Here is a 19,185-nt window from a genome sequence, read left to right as displayed (position 1 = left end):
TTCTGCTCTGGCATTTGTAGTAGATGCAGAATAAAGCTGAGTTTTTGAGCCACGGCTCCATTTGTTACCTATGGCATAGTATGTGATTTGTTTGTGTTTGTAAGGTACTATTAACAGGTGAATCTAGGGTTAACATATACATTTTCTAAACTTTTTTTTACAAATTTGAGGTCAAGTGACTCTGGGATTTCAATACCAATCAATATTTAAATCCACTATCTGCAATATTTGTAAACTACATCCTTTGGTGCAAGAGCTAGAAAATGAAATCAGATGAGCTATACAGAAGTGTAACTTATGTACTAACTTGCTCCAAACTTATGAAGTCCAAAAAGTAGTAAATCAGTGTTGTCTGTTCAGATTCAATGTTTTTATTTAAAACAATACAAAACCCTGTTTGAAAGGAAACTTCTGTGAAGTAGGAGTTGTTTTACAAGATCCTGAAAAGCTTATTATCCCTTCCATAGAAAATACCTTAAAAAAAAAAAAAAACAACTTTGAAAATACTGTTGGGGAGGGGGGAGAAGAATGGGAAACTTTTGCTCGAATTCTGACCTGGTAGGGGAGGGAGGGAAGACTGCTGGTAGTCCACCTATACTCCCACCCCTCTTCAAATCAGTTGGTTTAGTGAATTTAGCACCAGACTGACAAGTGTGAAGTTCTCGTAATGTTTTGTGTTGAGGATGGAAATAATTTTTCACACACTTTTTTAAGATTTCAAAATCCAGATTCACTTCAAATCTGAAATTTTCACAATTCTCTTTTATAACAATTCAGTTTTTTTCCAGGGAGATCTAAAAGTTTGTTTTATTTGAAACTTATTTTGTATTCAAATACAAAATAAACACTTTGAAACCAAGATGTTTCAAAACCAAAATATTTTGTCCTACAAATTGAGACATTGTTAGAATTATTTTCCTCTTTTTTCCATCCTGAAATGAAATTGTGGCAAATTCAATCAAATCTTGAAGCTTTTCAGATTCAGTGGAACTGCATATTTTACCCTCACTGCACTTGTGCATGTAGATATGAAGCTTCCTGCAGCTAAGGAGGCAGCGTCAGACCTCTCCTAGGCTGCTGGGAATGCCCCAGCCAGTGGCTCCTAGCTGCTAGTCTTGGGCAGGCTGGGAGAGGGACAGGATTTGGTCTTTGTCTGGACAGCGTTGTTGGTGTAGATTAATTTGTGGTATTGTATGAGTATGTCCATTTACTTCTACTGAGTCTGCTTCCTCACTAGAAAAGTCGTGGCGATCGGGAGAAATCCCGGATGATTGGAAAAAGGCAAATGTAGTGCCCATCTTCAAAAAAGGGAAGAAGGACGATCCAGGGAACTATAGGCCGGTCAGTCTTACCTCGGTTTCTGGAAAAATCATGGAAGGGATCCTTAAGGAATCCATTTTGAGGCACTTGGAAGAGAGGAAAGTGATTAGGAATAGTCAGCATGGATTCACAAAGGACAAGTCATGCCTGACCAATCTGATTAGCTTCTATAATGAGGTAACTGGCTCTGTGGATGTGGGAAAGTCAATGGATATGATATATCTTGACTTTAGCAAGGCTTTTGATATAATCTCCCATAATATTCTTGCCAGCAAGTTAAGGGAATGTGGATTGGACAAATAGACGGTAAGATGGATAGAAAGATGGCTAGAAAGCCGGGCCCAGTGGGTAACGATCAACGGCTCGATGTCAGGATGGCAGTCGGTTTCTAGCTGAGTGCCCCAAGTTTCAGTTCTGGGACCGGTTTTGTTCAATATCTTTATTAATGACCTGGATGAGGGGATGGATTGCACCCTCAGCAAGTTTGCGGATGACACTAAGCTAGGGGGAGAGGTAGATACACTGGAGGGCAGAGATAGGGTCCAGAGTGACTTAGACAAATTGGAGGATTGGGCCACAAGAAATTTGATGAGGTTCAACAAGGACAAGTGCAGAGTCCCGCACTTGGGAAGGAAGAATCCCAAGCATAGTTACAGGCTGGAGACCAACCAGTTAAGTAGTAGTTCTACAGAAAAGGACCAGGGGGTTACAGTGGATGAGAAGCTGGATATGAGTCAACAGTGTGCCCTTGTAGCCAAGAAGGCTAATGGCATATTAGGTTGCATTAAGAGGAGCATTGCCAGCAGATCCAGAGATGTCATTATTCCCCTTCATTCGGCTCTGGTGAGGCCACATCTGGAGTATTGTGTCCAGTTCTGGGGCCCTCACTACAAAAAGGATGTGGACGCATTGGAGAGGGTCCAGCGGAGGACAACCAAAATGATTAGGGGGCTGGAGCGCATGACTTATGAGGAGAGGCTGAGGGACTTGGGTCTGTTTAGTCTGCAGAAGCGAAGAGTGAGGGGGGATTTGATAGCAGCCTTCAACTTCCTGAAGGGAGGTTCCAAAGAGGATGGAGAAAGGCTGTTCTCAGTAGTGACAGATGGTAGAACAAGGAGCAATGGTCTCAAGTTGTGGTGGGAGAGGTCCAGGTTGGATATAAGGAAAAAGTATTTCACTAGGAGGGTGGTGAATCATAGAATCATAGGACTGGAAGGGACCTCGAGAGGTCATCAAGTCCAGCCCCCCGCCCTCAAGGCAGGACCAAGCTCCATCTACACCATCCCTGACAGATGTCTATCTAACCTGTTCTTAAATATCTCCAGAGAGGGAGATTCCACCACCTCCCTTGGCAATTTATTCCAATATTTGACCACCCTGACAGTTAGGAATTTTTTCCTAATGTCCAATCTAAACCTCCCCTGCTGCACTTTAAGCCCATTACTCCTTGTCCTGTCCTCAGAAACCAAGAGGAACAAGTTTTCTCCTTCCTCCTTGTGACACCCTTTTAGATATTTGAAAACCGCTATCATGTCCCCCCCTTAATCTTCTTTTTTCCAAACTAAACAAGCCCAGTTCATGAAGCCTGGCTTCATAGGTCATGTTCTCTAAACCTTTAATCACTCTTGTCGCTCTTCTCTGAAGCACTGGAGGAATGAGTTACCTAGGGAAGTAGTGGAGTGTCCATCCCTAGAGGTGTTTAAGTCTCGGCTTGACAAAGCCCTGGCCAGGTTGATTTAGTTGGAATTGGTCCTGCCTAGAGCAGGGGGCTGGACTTGATGACCTTCTGAGGTCTCTTCCAGTTCTATGGTTCTATAAAAATAAGAATAATGTGCTATGCCCACAAAATTTTTATGAAGAGCTACAAAAGTGCAACTTATGAAATCTGCTCTGACATAGGTAGAACTAGAACACTGGACACTTTGGTCCCCAGCCTGTGACTTTTGTAAAGCCTCGGTTAGTAGATTCAGAGGTCCACATTTCATTGTGGAGGGGAAAGATGCATTCTCCTGAAGCCTGAAAGCTTTTTTTGTTACATTGTTGTGATTTGTTTTTTCTTGCAAACTTATCCCATCTTGAGTTCTTAGAACTGGAGATGCATATTGTTTGCTTGTAAATACTCTAACTTGAGGTCCTGACAAGGTGTGTGTTTATTTTTAATCATTTGTAGCAAGTAGTTATTTGGAAATGATTGAGCCTTACATAGTGCTGGCATAGTGAGTTCTACACATTGCTACTTTGCACTGGAAACTTTGGGCTTGGGGAAGAAGGAGTTAATAGAGCTATGTAAAAACAGGTGGCTGTAACCACTTAGATATTATTGCTCAAATATAAAACTATTTCTGTACTGAATCATTCATGAGCATGGGCTGAATTCTGAGGTTGGGTCTTCATATCAGAATTAAAAGTCTAACCACAAATTTTACTACAAGTTGATCCTCTCTAATCTGGCATACTCTGGTCCAGTAACAGCCATTGTCCAGCCTGATTTTAGTTAGCTGGATGTCCACTTACCATGGGCATGGCCAAGTTTTCCGCAGTCCCATAAAGTTTTACAGTCATCAGTCCTGACTCAGTGTTCTGTGCTGTTGTTTTGCTCTTAATTTACCCCTAAATGTCTTTAAGAAGGCAATAGAAGTGTTGGTAATGCAACTAGACAATACTGACCTCCCATGATTTGGCAAATGCTCTGGTTTGGTGGCGGTCAGGACCTGAGGGTGCTGGACTAGAGAGGTTCAACCTGTACCTATAGGTTAAATGTGATTTACAAAGGAAAAAAATATTTTGCCACTTTTTTCCTTCTTTATTTGAAGAAATTACTTGATTTACCTTAAAGTATCAAAAATATAAACGTTTTTCCTGTTATTGTGAGCAATTTTCTTAGAACAAAAGAGAATTGAAGGGATAGTGTTGTTAAAAGTGCTGCAAGAGAATCTTTCCTCCTGACACTTGGTATTTGAGTGAACGCAATTTGAAACCTTGACTTAGACGACATCTAGCCTACATCCCTTTGTCAGCAGAGGGATGTAAATGAAGCATTTAGAAAGTGTAAACAAAGTCGGGATTTAAATATCCCGCACTTAATTTGCATAATCATGTAATGGCGCTCTTTTGAAAAAGCGCTATTTCAAAATTGAAACCACAGTCTAGACGCAGTTCTTTCAAAAACGGGCCCCATTTTCAAAAACTTAGATTTACAGGATCTTTCAAAAAAGGGCCCCATTTTCGAAAGAACCATGTCTAGACTGCGGTTTCAATTTCAAAATAGCGCTCTTTCAAAAGAGTGCCAATACATGATAAAGCAAATGAAGCATGGGATATTTGAATCCCTGCTTCATTTGCACTTTCGAAGTGCTTCATTTAAATCCCTCTGCCGACAGAGGGATGTAGTCTAGACGTAGCTTAGATTCCCTTCTCTGTGTGCAGATTTTATATCCTTGATGCTTGAGATGTTGTATTTTTCTTCTATCAGACCAAATTTTCCAGGAGGCATAGTGTAGGCAAGAACTGGATTTCGCATGTAAAAAAAATAAAGCAACTCTTCATATCTCTTTTGAAAGATTTGTTCCTTCAAATGTTCATTATACATTAGAACGAAGCAAAAAGGGCACAAACCCATTTTGCCTCCTTCGCAGGTCACTTCATATGTTGATCATTCTTCTCTCAAAGAAGCTGCTGGAGTCTTGGCTACTTAGTGGTAACAAAGTTTTTATTGAGCTACACGGAGTTTCTGTTCTGAAGTGGAAAGAACATGTCAAGAGTTAGCAGTATAATCCTGCCAAACAGTGATAGGTCAAAGGTCATCTTTATACTCTTTATTGCAGAATGCCCTTGATAAATATGTGCTGCTGGTTTTACTCCACCAGTGGGAGTCTTCACATAGACAGGGCTTTAGGTGGCCACAAGCCTGGTCATTAACCCTGCTTTGGAGTAGGTCTATGACTCATGCCATTGAACACACCAGCAGATGCTGCTGCATCAGCATAACATTAATAATCCCACAGTAGCTGCCAGCAGTGAAACTGAAGTGGTGAAGAAACCAAGAATTTCCTGAGTAGACAAGGCATCAATGTGATAGTGTGGGTTACTTAGAATGAAACATTTGTATTAGTGGCGTAATATTTTTATTTACATATTTAGGTGTCTTTAATATTGAAGAATAGTGGCGAGAAGTTGGGCCTTTAGCAGTAGTTCTGAAAACTCCAAAAGAAAAAATTCGGATTAGTTTTGCTCAGGACATGGTTTGATATGTCATTCAAAACACACTAATAAAAGCAGGTTTTGTAATTGAAAAATTTCCCCATTTCACCTTGCCTTTCCTTCCACTGCCTCACCCCAAAGCACGGTGGAAAAACAACATACGTATAGCCCCTTTTAGAGAACACTCGTTCATAAACAGCCTTTTCTGAAGGGCTACTTCTTCCTTTGACCCACTTCCTCTTTCAAGGCTACTTTAATACCCTGATTTCAATACCGTGTCCAGTGGCTGGCCTGAATTGGATGACGCTATGTAATCATCAACATTTCAGCCCCTCTAAACCCTGTTTTTAATCATCTTGAAGATGAGTAACTCTTTATTTTGCAATGTTCTAGGAGATGAGGTGTCCTTTGACCTTGGGTTCATTCTGTTCCATTGCAAAAGATGAGGAAGAGGGTGCAAAACTTGGATGCTGTCTTTTGGGAAAGCAAAAATAATTTGTTTTTTCACCCAACTAACTTCCAGTTGTGAGTCACAGCTTTGGTGTTGCTAGCTGTTGAAGTTCAGCGCTCTCATAATCAGAGAGCTTTTTGTTTGTTTCTATTGAAGTTACTTATTCAAAAACTGGAGAGGGGTGTGTGCTTGTATTTTTCTGCAGTCTGAAGAACAGTGCAAATGGTAGGCAGTAGCTCCGATTATGGCTCAGGTTCAGGACTTCACATATGTAAAATGTGACTTGCAGCACTTTCTTTGAAGCCTAACCACAGGCAGGGAACTGTAATTGCAGTCTTTGATTGCATGGACTTTGCTTGTGGATTGGGCTTTGCCGGGGCATGCCTGGCTTGGCCAGACGTCAGCGGCAGCCCCCCAGCGAAGTCTCAGATGTGGGAAGGCTTCAGTCTCCTTAGCACATGCCTGTGGCTTCGTGAAAAGAAGCCTGATTTGACCTGTTTTATATCATTAAGGCAACACCATAGTAGTTTTCTTAAAAGAAGTGGGTTGATCTATCCGTAGTAGAAGTAACTTTCTGTCTATAGCCTTAAAAAATGAGCAGCTGGGGAAAACCATACCTTTGCCATGATTTGCAGAGAATTGCTGTGTAATTTTCTGTAGTATTACTCTGGAAAGAATAACTTTAGGCCTCCTTGTGCAATTGGAATAATGAAAGAAGCCTCTTTACGGGTGGAAAAAGAAAGGAGAGGAAGGGAGAGATTATGAAAATCTGAGTCAGAAAAATTGCTACAGTTGTACTTTGACTCAAATATGTAAAGGCCCCAGTTTAAAAACTGAAGGCCAGAGCAAGGCCGTGGTCGTTATTTTAACCTCCTGACTTCAAAGATAGCTTGCTGGCAAGGGAAGGGGGAGGAGGTAGGGAATCATCTCAACAGAAGAGCATTTCATTTCCTTCAGTGAAGTAGACATTTGGGGCTGCTAACGGGGAGTAGTTCTGAATCACAGCACTTGTATCAGACTGCTGTGAACTACTGGCCTGGCGCCTCAAGGCCATTCCTCAACAGGAAGCTGAATGTTTTCATGTGCAACTGAGAGGAAAACCTTCCCAGGAAGACTAACCTGGACCAAACCTTTGAAAATCTGGGATGAAAAGGCACAAAGTAAACATAAATCTGCAGGGTGCTCTCACCAGTGTTCCTCTGCTATTTGCTTGGCCTCTTTCGTGCTCCTTGGAAAGGTAGAGCCCTTTATAACTCTTTGATCCCCATATGTTGTGAAGCAATGTGCTACTTTAAAAAAAATGCAGGAAACTGAAAGGCTTTTTTTAGTTGGGGAATTGGGATGGTTTTAGGAGGAAATAGGAACTGAATTAGTCAATATACACCACGTCCGTTGAAACAGCTGGGTTTTTGCAATGGACAGTTGACTTTGTTCTCAAAGGGCACAACAGCTTTGCCTGCTCTTTTTGTAGCTACCAAGCACAACACCAAGTAAAAACTTCCCTTAATCAGCTAAGGGGGAAAGAGTCAGCTCTCCCTCAAATTAAAGATCTGAATGGAGTTAGCAACAGAACTTGCATTTTCATTCTAATGCAGTTTTTCTAAAGCAGCCTTATTTGCTTAATGTTTGTCCTTCTCACCTTTTCTCTTCCACCATAAATAGTGGTCTGTATTTTGATTATTCAATTTACTGGTTGGGATTTAGAAGCTGACTAAAGAAGCATCTTGATTTCAATAGTGATAGAGATGCAGCCGTGTTAGTCTGGTCTAGCTGAAACAAAAGACAGGACTATTCAGCACTTTACTAACAAGATGGTTTATTAGGTGATGAGCTTTTGTGGGCCAGACCCACTTCCTCAGATCAATTTGTGGAAGAAAACTGGCGCGACTATATATACCAAAGTGATACAATAAAAAAAAAGTGAACACACATAACATTGACAAATCAGATTTTAGAATGGCGGTGTGTGAGAGGGGGATAGGTTAGTGTCTGTGAGGTAATGACAATAGGGGGTGATAATTGGGGAAGCTATCTTTGTAATGTAATTTCAAGAGTGTTTTGGTTTTGGACCTTAGAGAGCATAAGTTTTTATAATTGCTCAGGTGAAGTAATAAATCAGCCACTGTCTAATCAGCAGCCAAGATGCACTGTACAAATAAATACCTTCTATAATGAGGCTTCAGTTGAAACTGGTGGCAGGAATGCCCTTTACATTTAAAGTCTGGCACACTGCATAAATATTTGCACCCTAAGTTTAGCAGGCTTTAATTGCTGCTCTGATAACAGCATAGAGCCACTCGCTAACAAAATTCTCTAACCTGATGTTTGATTTGACATATAATAACTAACAGCAGTAATGTGTACGCTTAATCCATTTGTTGTAAAAGTTTTTGTATTGTCTTTTGACATACTTCAAGGTGCTATGTTATCTGTTTTATTATATTACTACTACTATATTTTCTTTAGGCTATGTCTACACTGGCAACTGAACAAAATTTTTATCCTTTGGAGGTGTAAAAAAAAAATTCTCCTAGAAAGATAAAAGTTTTGCCAGGACAAGTGCCAATGTGAACAGCATGCTAGGGATGGAGGTATTTTGTTAGCTGAAGAGCTGACAAACAGTGGCTTCGCTGCATGACTTTTAGCAACATGGCTGTGACGACACAGCTGTATGGCTAAAAGCTATGTCCTATAGACAATGCAGCATCATCACTGAAACTTGCTGTGCTCAGAGGGTGTGTGTGTTTTCACACCTGAGTGAGAAAATTACAACAGTGTAGGTGAGTGTTTAATAATGGAGATTGCCTATCTCCTAGAACTGGAAGGGACCTTGAAAGGTCATCGAGTCCAGTCCCCTGCCTTCACAGCAGGACCAAGTACCATCCCTGACAAATTTTTGCCCCAAATCCCTAAATGGCCTCCGCAGGGATTGAACTCACAAATCTGGGTTTAGCAGGCCAATGCTCAAACCACTGAGCTATCCCTCCCCCTTTTTCTTTCCACCAGCCCCAGCAATTAAAGAGGTGTCTTGTAATGAAATAGTCATGTAAACAACATGAAATCTTAGAGGTTACATGACTATTCAATAGTCCCCAGGGGTGGGGCCAGCAGCCAATGTGCTTCCAGCCCCACTCCTGGGGAGCTCCCTGCCACTCTGTGCTGCTGCCTCTTTATCAGAGGCAGCAGTGTGGGGTGGCAGGCAGAACCAGTCTGTGAAGGGAGCCAGTTTAAAAACCAGCTTCCTGCACAGAGCTCCCTGCAGACAGAGGCTGTTCTGCATCCCACAAAGCAACCCGTTAAGAGGCAGGCGCATTTGGCACGGGGGAGCTGGTGCTGGGTGTACCAGCTTTTAAGCTTGGGCCCCCTAGCATTGGTTCTTGCCTGCTTCCCTCTTTCTACCCCCGCCTCTGTAGGATGCAGCAGGGGAAAGGGGGGAGGCAGGTCCACGGGGAGCTAGCTTGAAAGCCTGTTCCTCATACATATTGGCTCCAGCCTATCCCCCTCACCTCTACGCTGCTGCCTCTCTATTGGAGACAGCAGCACTGGGGGGGGGGGGGGGAATCACTGGCTCCTGCTTCCCCCCACCTTGCTGCCTGTGATACAGAGGCAGTGGGGGGTGGAGGGGAGAGAAAACGTGTTGTCGACAAGATTAATTGATAAGCCTGGGCGTATTGGCTAATTGTGTAGTCCTCTATACAATGACATCTGTATTGTCAACTGGCCATTTCACCTTCAGTGGTTCCTTACAATTATGCATTGATTGCCTATGCTGAACAATGAGTTCCGCCTTGTATTTACCAAGAACACTGAATACTTTTCCCAGGTAGAGCAGTTCTCTCTAAGCTCCAAAGTTTCTTTCTCTCTCCAACAGAAGTTGGTCCAATAGGATCTTTATTAACTTTGTCATTCTTTTATCACAGCTTGAAGAAATCTTTGAATTATCTATGAAGTCTATAATTGATATTAGGGATGTTAAGTATAGGTAACTGACTAATCGAATAGTTGATGCATTTTTCATTGACTATTCGATTGGGTGCCTCCGCCTTTGAAGTGCAGCAACAGCCGTAGGGCTTCAAAGGCGAAAGTGCCACTTGGAGCCTGGAGTCAGCCAGCTGATCCCGGGCTCCATGTGGTGTTTCAAAGTTGTAGTGCCACACGGAGCCCAGGATTAGCAGGGGAGTCCCCAGCTGATCCTGGGCTCCACTGGGTACTACTGTTTTGAAACACCACATGCAGCCTGGGGACACCCGAGCTGGCTCTGGGCTGCATGCAGCTTTTCAAAGCAGCAGAGCCGCATGAAGCCCAGGGTCTGGCCCCAGGCTTCAAACAGCACTGCTGCTTTGAAGTACCCCCTCTTCTCCCCTATCTGATACTGCTTCACTTACCTAGCTGATATAATTTCAAGTATTTTTAAAAGCTGTTCTAATGAGAAGGTTTAAATGAGTGGCAGCTGTGCAGTACCTGCAGGGTTACACTTTGAGTGGATGTTGATGGCATAGCAGCAACACTTAGACCACCACTCAAGATTGATCTTTATGCTAAAAATAACTGATGCATCATCTAAGCAGGGTGGTTTGACTCACTAGTCTAGCATTGGGAGGAGCCCTTTTATAATCCTACTGTCTGGGCCCGGAGGGCCTGGGCGACTACTGAATCAGCAGTGAAGTAGATCCGGTTTTCAGTACGCTCTCATTCATTTGGAAAAACTCTCGCAAATTTCATTCGGATATCTCACATATCTCTACATGATGTCAAGCTAACAACGAGGCTTATCTCTGGAGGGTGGAATGAGCAGTTCTTAAGGCCTGCACCCGGTGACCTTTTGCATGCACAACAATATTAGTCATTCTTCCTAAGATCCTCACAAGCTCTGCTGTCAGACAACATAAGCGCTGTGGTCTTTGACTGACCTGGAAGCCATACCCTTATGGATATATCCGACCCGTTCTGTTTCACACCATGGCAGGGGTTCAGAGGATTCTAAGTAGCTTCCCATTTTAGCATTCCTGCTAGTTGCTTAAAGAAAACACAATATTTTTACTTCTAACTAGAGTAGGGCTTGAGGCATCAAGCTGCAGTTTTAATTGACCTTTATTAGTGTCCTAATAAGGCGTGTCTAACCCTCTAACAGACATCTAGGTCAATTATTGCAAGAGAATAATTTCTCTCAAGCTATGTCTAACACTAGCACATCTATCATTAAAACTTCTAAAAAACAACAAAAGGTCTGGTAGCAGTTTATAGACTAACAAAACATGTACATTGGTATCATGAGGTTTTGTGGGCACAGCCCACTTCTTCAGATGACCAGAGTTCTGTCAGTCAGGGTGTGAAAAAATACCTCCCATACAACAAAAGGTTTGATGATACGCGCCGTATAGACTGCACTCCCAGTGACAATGCTACCTCCTCTTGTTGGAAGTGGTTCTATTTTGTCACTGGGAGAGAGCAACTACACATCACACCTTACAATGGTTCGGCTGCAAAGGCCCAGATGCTCAGTGTAGACAGAGCCTAACTTTGACTTTCTAACTCTGACTTCTTTACATTCTAGGATGGACAGCTTACATGTTGTTTATCAAGCTATTAATAATGCAAAGTAATCTGGTGACTATATAATGCAAGACAAGAGCCCTTGAACATTCTTACAGGCTTCCGCTCTGAGCTAAAGCACTGCTAGAACCCAGGTTGCTATTCCAAAAGCACTCTTTCCTTCGTACAGTTGGTCCATGGGATTTTTGTGACCATCAGCATGGCTTACCCTTTAGAGAATTTAAGACATGAGTCTCAAACTCCCAGCTCATAGGCCTGTTGTCTCGATCGGAATGATTGCACAATTTGGTCCGGGACTCCCGAGAGGCAGGGGCTATCTGTTACCAACCCCCAAGTCTTGCCCCTTCCTGCCATTGTCCTGCCCTCTTGCCCAAGCACACAGCTTTGGAGATCACCAGGGGGGTTAGCACCATGCAGCAGCAGTGGTCAAGCCTCTCTGCAGAAGCAGTAGCCGCAGAGAGCACTGGATGGGTGCACTTATTCCACTTCTCCATGGCTCTTGGAGGGGGCGGGGGAGAATTGACCACTGCTGCCGCATGGCACCTGGCTCCCCTAGTGATCTTTAAAGCAGTATGCCATTGGGGGAGAGGGCAGGGCAGTGGTGGGAAATGGCGGGACTTGGGGCTCAGTAACGGACATGCCTTCCTCCTGCCCACCAGGAGAGCCAGACTGAATTTTGCAATTGCTTCGGCCAGGGCTGGCCCACAGGACGGGAGTTTGAGACACCAGGCTTAAGATATATTTTGTTCAGATGGCTCCTTGGGGCTCGACTGCTTAAAGCAAACTGGATATAGCTGACATTTTTTTCCCCTTCCCTTTGTAGGTGGGAAAAGAAATGCGTTCTCAACATGCAAAGCAAAGGCAGCGACGCCAGGACCCCTTCTGGAGATGGAAGCTTGTTAATACCCCAGGTGTGTCCTTCATCTGTACAGACCACCCCCACGGGTCTTTCCAGGATGTTGAATTCACCATGATGTCACTGCTAAAGACACTGAATCATAAAGACAATCACTGCCAAAATATTTCACTACCACAGGACCCCAGCCCTGATTATAGAATGGAGCAAATGAGTATTTCAGATTGCTCAGGTTGGCAGAACATCTTTCATCTTCACCTTGCACTCCTAAGCCTGTCTCTCTCCTGTTTCCATACTGAGTCAGCAACAGGTAGGTCAGCTGTTTCTGCCTGCTTCAGCCAACTGAACACAGCTACCCACATGTAGCACATTGAAGAATGGAAGTCATCTGGACGAGGAAGATGCTCAGACTTTTTTTTATTTAATGGTGCAAAAGGATCAATTTTGTTTTTAGCTTTAAGACACTTGAATGCTTTTATATTTTAACTCTTAGTTTCTAACTTCATTGGTGTATATTTTACTAGCTGTGAGCTTTAAATAAGCTTCAACTATCTGATTTTTTTTAAGTATTTTTTTTCTGACAGAGGAGAAGAAAAAAAACCTGTATGGAAAACGTGGCTTTTTGTTAAACTATTTGTAACAAATAGTGGCCTCTCAGTCTATGTAATAGAGTGTCCTAGAGAACTTAAATAAATGTAACACCACAGTCAGGTGGTCAGTAGACATGTCACTCCTGTTTCATTTACACTCTGTAAACATAAGCAATACATCCAGTAAATTCAACTGCAGTGAGTTCTTCTCACCCCTTTCCCTCTTCCTTGTAAAAACAACAAAAAGCCCAGCACTTGAATTTACTTCACTTGTTCTGTATTTGTACCTGTTTTTGTTAGCCTGTTAGTGGGATTTTATGCCAGTTGCTAAAATGAGCATCGATGTACCCATTTTTTAAAAGGCACAGCCTTTGCCAAAAATGTTGTCAACTGATTTTTTTGTCATTCCAGTTTGAGTTAATGTGCTGAGCATTTGTTTTTTTTAATAAAAGCTTTGTAATAAAAATCACTGGTCTGATTAAGAGTAATTGCATGATTAAAACTAGAGATGGCTCATGCTAGAATGACTGGAATCCATAGCAGCTATAATAATACTAAGAATTTCATGAAGGTGATTTTGGGGCTTATAGACCTTTAGCTCAACATCTGTTTTATGAGTAACATGGTGTGCGTGTCTCTTGCTCACCCACCTGCATTTCTAAGAGAACATCTACACTTGCCAGAGATTGATGTTCCAGTGTACGATTTAGTGGGTTTGTTTTAGACCCGTAAAGAAAATGCTGAGGGCAGTTCCAGCTGGCGCCTGTACTCCTGTCCACTGTGTGGATGCCTCCAAGCTCAGTTTAAGGTAAGCCAACTCCAGCTAAATATTCAATGTAGCTGGTTTTGCATACCTACTTGACCTAAGTGTCTAGGAAGACATGGGATTTTTTTTAAGGACACCTGAAACCACCTATCCTCATCCTGGGAATGAGGAAGAGGCGGGACTGGCCATCTACCCTGAAGAGTCCACACTCTTTTCCTCAATTTCCTAATGGAGATGTACTAAATGGGCCTGCAGTATCAATGTTGGTTTTGCAAGTTAGAGGCACATATTCCATACTTACAGTCATGTCCGAAAACCTATCTACAAGCATGGGCCCTGAACCTGCATCTATAGCCATATGATCAGAGACTAGAGCTTATATAAATCTCATTGATGTCCCTGTGTCTGCATCCAGTTGGATGCTGGGGACCCTGGTTGATATAGTCAGATTGTTTTGTATGGTCTCTGAACTATTTCCTGAATGTTAGTACTTCCACAAATAACCTCATACCCATCACCTATGGACAGTAACTTCACTTTTGGAAAAAATGCCCAAAGAGGAGTTTCTGGGAACAGCATCACACAACAGCTCTTCTGAAAAAATACAGGAGTATAGTATTTCTTGGTGTTATCAGACATTTACAGATTTTAAAGTCTAAAGGAACCATTACAATAATTTCTAGTCGGACCACCTTTCATAAAAGAGGTGATGGTATCCCTTCTAAAAGTTCCTGCATCAAAACTAACTTCTGGTTGATCTACAACACATTTAGAAAGACCTCTAATCTTGATTTAGATATCAACTGACAGAATCCATCCACTTACAGGTAAGCAGGCATTAAGTCTGAATGTCTAACTCTCAGCTTACGTTTTTTCTAAATTAAAGAGCCACACATAGGTCTCCACTTAAGAACTTACTCACCATGACCAAGGCCCCTCAACTTTTTAAAAAAAGATAAATAGATTAAGATGCTTTAATATAACACTAAAGCAGGCAGGTATTACAGACCAGGATTCATTCTTGTCGTTCTCTTTTTCCAATTTGTCCACATCATTTGAAATGTTGACACAATTGTCTAGTAATGATCTCACAAATCCCTTAACAATAGTAATACCGCTAAACTTCTACTTACTTGTTCCTCTCCTATATACATCCAAGGACTGCATTTGCTCTCTTGGTCACAAGACTGCTGTCTGTGCTCACGTGCAATCGGTTAACCACCATCACCACCCCTACTACCTCCTCCTTTCTCGAGTCACTGTTTCCAAAATATAGTCCCTCATCCTATGTTACCTTGCATTTAGCTACATTAAATCTATGCTATTCAAGTGAGCCCAGTTTACCAGGAGATAGTTCTTTACAGAACTGACCTGTCTTTATTTACCACTACACCAATATTTGTGATCTGCAAACTACACCAACAATCAATTTTCTTCCAGATCAATGACAGACACTTAATAGTACTGGTTCAAGAACAATTCTCTGGGGGACCTCATAGGGATGTAAGTGACTAGTGTCTCGACTAGTCGCTTCTCCCCTCCCGCCTCCCCACCACTGCCTCTATCAGAGAGAGGTAGCAGGATTTCATATTGGGGGGGAGCCAGCTTAAAAGCTGGTTCCCCCCAGCAACCATCTCTATGGGGAGAAGGGGCAGAGATGCAGCAGGGAACTGGCGGTGCTTAATTAAGCCTTTGAAATGTAGCAAGAGTCCTGCAGGGAGCCTGGGGTGAGCTCCTGGGACTCTTGTACATTTCAAAGCAGGGAGTGTGGGGTCAGCAGGAGACTGTTTTAATCCCCAGCTTACACCAGGCTTCCCGCAGCGCTTCTGCTTTTCAAATATAGCAAGGCGCCCTTACTGACCAATCAAATAGTTGATGGAAATTACATCAACTATTCCATTAGTTGATTAATCGAAATGTAACATCCTTAGGATGTCAGTAGAAATGCCCTTGCTTCCGTTGGGAGCTGTGAAGACTTAAACACTAGTTTTAACTCTGCCTGTGCTTTTAATAGTGTGCTGCCCTACAAGATTTCAGCCTCCCAACTGAAAACTGTTTAATATACAAGGTCACACTCGCAGGATGGGGGACTGTATTTGATTTAAGGCCTTTCACTAACTGCTACTTGAGAAGAAACATTTCTGGAAAGTTAATTTAAGAAATGGCAATGATTTGTTTGAATTTTACCTTGGCCAGGTCATTTAACTTGTTTCAGTTCCCTACAAGTTTCTTAGCTCAGAGATTTTGAGAAGAACTCAGCTGATAATGGTAAGTCACACTAGCACAAGTCACAGGGAGAAAGCTGCCCGATAAATGTAATCTATCGCACAGCTATTGTCACCCCCATGAGATGACAGAAAAAAACATACGAGAAGGATGCATTAGACATTCAGTTGGGAGGGACCTTCAACTCTGCTTAACCCCGACAATTGTCTGGATTTAATGGACTACTCACCTCTTCTGTTTTGAAAGTGAGATAGCTCCCAATAGTGACAACGCAGTGAGTAGTAACAGCAGCAGTGTGGGTCTCTCCCTTGTGAAATAAGGTACAAGTTATGGACTGAATGTTTTACATCTACTAATGTTTGTTATAATATTAGGACTTCCACTTCCTATATGCAAGGGATACTAGTGCTAACACAGTTTCACTGGGAAGCAGTTATGATTGCTACTCTCACCATACCTGACAGAACTTCCCCACCCCCTCAAAGCAAAAACAAAGTAATTACGCCATTTAAAAGCATGCACTCTATCAGTACTACAGCTGCTGTACACTACAGACCAACGATCATAGCCTTCCCTTGGTTCTGTTTATACCCTTTTGCACATAAAGTGTTTAGGGGAGATCTGGTAAAGGGTTCACTTGCTAACTGTTGGGGAGAGAATATATTGGTAAAAGAATTCATGGGGGACTGGCACCTCTATCATTAAGGCAGAGATAAGGTTGTGGTCATAAGGTATTTGCCTGTAAGTGGAATAAAGAGGACTTTAGGAGATTTTTTTCCAATTCTTTGCTTTGGTTCATTTGTCAGGTATGGGCTGTGAAATAAGGTGCTAAGTAATTCCTGTATTAACTAGGGATAGTAAGGATCAGTTAACTAATCAAGTAGTCGATGGCATTTCCAACTACTCAATTAGTCAGTTGGAGGGGTGGGGCTGCTGTGGCTCTGCACTTTTAAATGTAGCAAGAGCCCACCAGGCTAAACAGTTCTGGCTCGCTCTGCACTCAGGACCACTCTGCTTCCCCTGCTTCTCCCAACCCCGTGGACATGGTGTTGGTGGGAACCCTCTTTTAAGACAGCTCCTGCTTCCCCCACCCTTTGCTGCCTCTGATACAGAATGCAGTTGACTAGTCACTTACTTCCCTAGTATTAATATCCTTTGTTTTTCATCCAGTTAAACTTGCAGGTAGAATGGGGTAGAAGCGGGACCTGCAGAAGGACATCTGCTAATAGAGATTTTAATCAAGCAACCTGCTTAATTATTTATTCTAAAACAAACACAGTAGTGTCTCTCTCCAGGGAAACCTACTACCCTCTGAAGTATCTGTTTCATACCAAAGAAACCATCACTGGATACAACCAATCTCTCTAATAAATCTCCAATTCTTGGGCAAACTAGGTAAAGTGTATCCTGTGAGCAGCTTCTAACTCCAAACTGATTCTCAGTCTTCTGAAATCATCCTACTCAAGGTTCATGAGAGAGCTGCTTGTGCAGTTACATTTGGTGGATTTTTTTAAAATCATTTAATTAGAGATGGTGTTCTTTAGGCAAAATTTATGTATAGGAAATATTGTTTAATATTTAACACCCAAGCGGTAGCTTTGGTTTTCAACTCCTAGAGCTCACAGGCTAAAACAATACTCTGACAGTACCCATTAATTTATAATAAGCTCTAGTACCCATCTGAAGAAAAAAAAATCCAGTGTAATTGGTAGGACACATCAGTAGTCTTTCTGCCCTACAGGCCCTGCTGTTACTGGTTGAAGTGAATAATTAGCAGCATAGGTGGGCATTTGTTGCTCCCAAAGTTTGAAAACATTAAGATGGGATTCTATTCCATTTTCTTTTATGCAATGAGATATCCAATGAAGACCTGCTTTCCCTAATAGCTCTTGATAGGAAACTTGTAGCAAACTCCTCTTGCTCATCTAATGCTTTGTTAGTTTTAAGGCTCAAATCAAAGATTATCAAATACAAGGGGCTATGATTAGGCTCCTAAATATATCTTTTAGGCACATTTGAAAATCTCACCATTAGGGCTGGTTTTGAAAAGCATTTAATCACCAAGAGCGAGACACACAAGGGGGACTTTAGGCTCACCCTTGAAACAGCTAGGCACCTTGCTTCCCTATAGAATCCACATCCTGGGATGTGGGCGACCCGGGGTCAAATCTTCACCCTGACAGACTTGGATGAGGGACTTGAACCTACTTCCCAGGAGAACCAAATATGCAAACAGAGTGTTGTTGTACAATGGATTTGTGAAGTTTACAGACTACATGTGAACATGCTTGATGGAAAGTGTGCTGTGCCCAATTTTATTGCATGTGAAGAGGAGGAGCTAGAGGACATGCCGATCCCCTTTTAATGGATTACAAAGCAAAAAGGGAGGTATTATTTGGTGCTAATTCAGCATATGCCTATACTAGCTGTTTATTACAGACTTGCCTTCACAAAAGCAAGCTTACAGCCTTCTTCCCACAGCTCAGCAGAAAGCTGCTTGCTGGTGAAAGTGGTTAATCTGCAAGCCTGTCAACACTGGAGCCAAAGCTCCCAATGGGAGGTTAGGTTACCAGTGACAAATGTTTTACATTCTTCTGAATGGCGTGTCTACTGAAAAGGTTTGTCCACTTATGGAAAGCCATCCTAGAAGTGGTTGCTGGCAGAAATATAGGACCAGAATAGCTGGGGCTGTTACTAGGCAGAAGAGAAATGCACCAACAAAACAGTATCAGACAGCAAAAGAGGAAAGATCCTGTAGTCTGGAACAGACACCACCACAATCAGCATAAGCGCAGTTATTTATGGCTTGATCCACAAAGAGACTTAGGCACCGAAGTCTAACAACGAGGTGCCACTGAGATCCTCAAAATCTGCTTAACCTCCACCTAACCCTGGAGACAAATTCCCTAAACACCTCTGCTTCTGCCAGCAGGCACAATCAAAAGTCACCTAAGCCCCAGCGGGATTCTTATACCAGGCATTCCCTTGCTTATGTAGACTGGCCAAGCCTGATCCAAGGGGCATGCTCGGAGAACACATGTAACCAACCCAAAAGAGAGCCAAGAGTGATCAATTGTGTCAGGAAGACAGTGTAATGTGCATATCTGCACCAGAAAAACCAAAAGCCTGGTGCTTAGTGCACTCACCAGGAGCATAGGAGAACCAAGTTCAAGTCAGACAGATCAGGGATTTGAAAAGTCTTCCGTGTCCCAGGTGAATGATC

The 19,185-nt window shown here is 42.5% G+C and overlaps 1 protein-coding gene across 4 annotated transcripts in view; it reads left to right on the top strand.

The window, feature by feature from the left end:
* LEF1 (lymphoid enhancer binding factor 1) overlaps positions 1-13,436 on the top strand; it is a 125,676-nt gene extending 112,240 nt beyond the window's left edge. For all 4 annotated transcript variants that reach the window (NM_001286923.1, XM_075929147.1, XM_075929148.1 and 1 more), the window contains 1 exon segment: positions 12,348-13,436. Coding sequence is in view for 2 of the 4 variants with exons in the window: in XM_075929147.1 (XP_075785262.1) it covers positions 12,348-12,427 (80 nt within the window). In the remaining 2 variants the exon portion in view is untranslated.
* Positions 13,437-19,185: the final 5,749 nt, after the last annotated feature.

This window comes from Pelodiscus sinensis, chromosome 5 (assembly GCF_049634645.1).
Source record: "Pelodiscus sinensis isolate JC-2024 chromosome 5, ASM4963464v1, whole genome shotgun sequence".
NCBI lineage: Eukaryota > Metazoa > Chordata > Testudines > Trionychidae > Pelodiscus > Pelodiscus sinensis.
The sequence above is the reverse complement of the archived record's forward strand: the minus strand, read 5'-3'. Positions and strand labels throughout refer to the sequence as shown.